This window comes from Pseudophryne corroboree, chromosome 5 (genome assembly GCF_028390025.1).
Source record: "Pseudophryne corroboree isolate aPseCor3 chromosome 5, aPseCor3.hap2, whole genome shotgun sequence".
Classification (NCBI taxonomy): Eukaryota; Metazoa; Chordata; class Amphibia; order Anura; family Myobatrachidae; genus Pseudophryne; species Pseudophryne corroboree.
The window spans coordinates 51,013,402-51,016,453 of NC_086448.1; the positions used below are offsets into that span (position 1 = coordinate 51,013,402).

Genomic DNA, 3,052 nt, shown 5'->3' on the forward strand with positions numbered 1-3,052 from the left:
AAGGAACAATCTAGTTACACCGCTCACTTCACCGCCCAACCTCGCTCAGCACACATCTCCCCGTGTGTACCCCCCTTTAGAATTCTATTTGGCTGCGATGTGCCCATATGTTTCCCGTTGCTTCTGCCATTTATAGACGCAGTTGACTGTAGAAGCTTCTATGCTTTTTTCCAAAATGAGTCCCTGGAGGGGGATCCGCAGCACCTCCCTCCTTCTCCTTGCAATTTGCGTATGCGCAGACCAACGAGCTCGCATGTGTAATAGGACTCCTGCGTCATAAACCTGACATTAATAAATGCTGGTATGCATGAGATAGGGAGCGGGATGTATCGCAAAGTATATGCCATACGTGAGACGTCTTGCCCAATATCTTCACCACTACTGAAAAAGGGAAATTCTTATAAGACGTTTCTCTGCTTGTAAATTGCAGTAAAGCACCGGTAAGGAGTTTCCAAAGCAAATTATTACACTGTAGATGCTCCGACTGCTCACCTGTCGTTTCCTGCAAACACAAACAAACAATGTGTTTAGATGTTTGATACAGATTATATAATATGAAAGGTATATTTGAGATTAGATAGATAGATAGATAGATAGATAGATAGATAGATAGATAGATAGATAGATAGATAGATAGATAGATAGATAGATAGATAGATAGATACAGGGACGGACAGGGGGACGAAATTAGATAGATAGATAGTAGAATAAAAATAGATCTGAAATAAGTAGATATGAGATATAGTATAGATAGATAGATGGATAGATAGATAGATAGATAGATAGATAGATAGATAGATAGATAGATAGATAGATAGATAGATAGATAGATAGATAGATCACCTGTGCAGTTCATGGGTCCCTGATTAAAGTGATGAGAGAGAGAGAGAGAGAGAGAGAGAGAGAGAGAGAGAGAGAGAGAGAGAGAGAGAGAGACTGTAGTAGGTAGATAGATATGAGACAGGAGGCAGTGGTACTTGGCAGAAGCCGTGCAGTGAGCCAGTCTCCCGCTCTTGCCTGCCCCCTAGCTGTCACACATGCAAAAGTCACTCTAGTAACATCATATGATTGCTTTAAATAAAATGTGTCATTTCTCTGTACCTGGATCCATTGCACCGAGCTCATTACCCCAGCAGTCCGGGCTCTCCTGCATAATGAATAGCTGCATTGCCAGCACTTAACCCTTCCCTGACACAGTGTAGCAGAGGATGAGGATGCAGCTGAGCCTGGTATCTGCCTGTCTCCCTGTTACCTCCATCAGCTCTGTGCCAGCTGCAGCAGCTCAGTGTTATTCTGTGCCTCACCCCTCCTATCCGCTGCCCCCCTCCTCCCAGCAAGCAGCATCAAAGAGTGAGTGACACTGGATGGAGGCTGCCCTGAGCCGGGCTCTCTGTGTCTCACCCCTCCTGTAGGGAAGCCATCAGTCTCCTGTTCCACAAGAGGGGGGGAGGCCAGAGGTCTCCTGCTACTGAGCAGCAGCTGCATCAGGGATCTGGCTGGGGCTGGAAGACGTGCAATCATTGCACTGGATCTCTCTCTCCTTGCACACTGATTGTGCACAGCTGCAGCATCTGAGCGACTGGCACCCAGCTGTGGGCACCCGGGCACCTAGCATGCGAGCAAGCAATACCCAAGCACCAGAGATAAATGGTTCCTTGTCTGGGAGGTGATTCTTCTGGCTGCTAGATACGTACAATGGGCCACTCCCTAACGTGGTGAGACTGGGACCCAGCAGAAGGCAGAGGAGAGGCTGCTCTGTGGACCCTGGTGTGATGGATGCAGCAGGGCAGGCAGGGGGCAACGCTTAGAGGGTGCTGATGATGCTGCAGATGTGACCCCTGGAGATCATGGCATTGGGGCTCCCCAGCCTTCCCCCCAGCTCACCCTATAGGACCAGTGGAAGAGAAACATGGGGCTGAAGAACAGACACTCAGAGGGTCATCCCAGGGATGAGAAGGGGGAGAGGAAAGAGAGTTCAGCTGGGGATCTGGAGCCATCCTCTGTGGGCACATTGCTGGACAAGGATGGCACCTTGCTGCTGGTGGGAGCTGGCCAGGAGGTGAAGCGCAACCCCCAGGGAATTGGGCTCTTGGCCAAGACACCCCTGACCTGTAGCCGACCTGTCAAGAGGAACAACGCCAAGTACAGGAGGACCCAAACTCTGATCTATGATACCCTGGAAAGACCCAGAGGGTGGGCTCTGCTGTACCATGCTTTTGTGTGAGTACCCAGATGGCACTACAGTCACCGTGCTCATTTCTAATGTATCATGCTTATATGTGACTCCTGCTGCCTAGTACTATCATCTGCCTGTCATAGAGGCATTCACATATACTATTACCTGCCTGTCATAGGGACATTCACATATACTATCACCTGCCTGTCATAGAGGCATTCACATATACTATCACCTGCCTGTCATAGGGACATTCACATATACTATCACCTGCCTGTCATAGGGACATTCACATATACTATCATCTGCCTGTCATAGAGGCATTCACATATACTATTACCTGGCTGTCATAGGGACATTCACATATACTATTACCTGCCTGTCATAGGGACATTCACATATACTATCATCTGCCTGTCATAGGGACATTCACATATACTATCATCTGCCTGTCATAGAGGCATTCACATATACTATTACCTGCCTGTCATAGGGACATTCACATATATTATCACCTGCCTGTCATAGAGGCATTCACATATACTATTACCTGCCTGTCATAGGGACATTCACATATACTATCACCTGCCTGTCATAGAGGCTTTCACATATACTATCACCTGCCTGTCATAGAGGCTTTCACATATACTATTACCTGCCTGTCATAGGGACATTCACATATATTATCATCTGCCTGTCATAGAGGCATTCACATATACTATTACCTGCCTATCATAGGGACATTCACATATACTATCATCTGCCTGTCATAGAGGCATTCACATATACTATCACCTGGCTGTCATAGGGACATTCACATATACTATCATCTGCCTGTCATAGAGGCATTCACATATACTATTACCTGCCTGTCAT

General features: G+C 47.1%; 1 protein-coding gene across 1 annotated transcript in view; it reads left to right on the forward strand.

The window, feature by feature from the left end:
• Positions 1 to 1,166: 1,166 nt before the first annotated feature.
• The window catches only part of KCNQ3 (potassium voltage-gated channel subfamily Q member 3), a 369,444-nt gene continuing 367,558 nt past the window's right edge, over positions 1,167 to 3,052 (forward strand). The window contains exon 1 of the mRNA XM_063921266.1: positions 1,167 to 2,220. Within this exon, the coding sequence (XP_063777336.1) occupies positions 1,910 to 2,220 (311 nt within the window). The 5' untranslated portion in view covers positions 1,167 to 1,909. The remainder of the gene's footprint in view (positions 2,221 to 3,052) is intronic.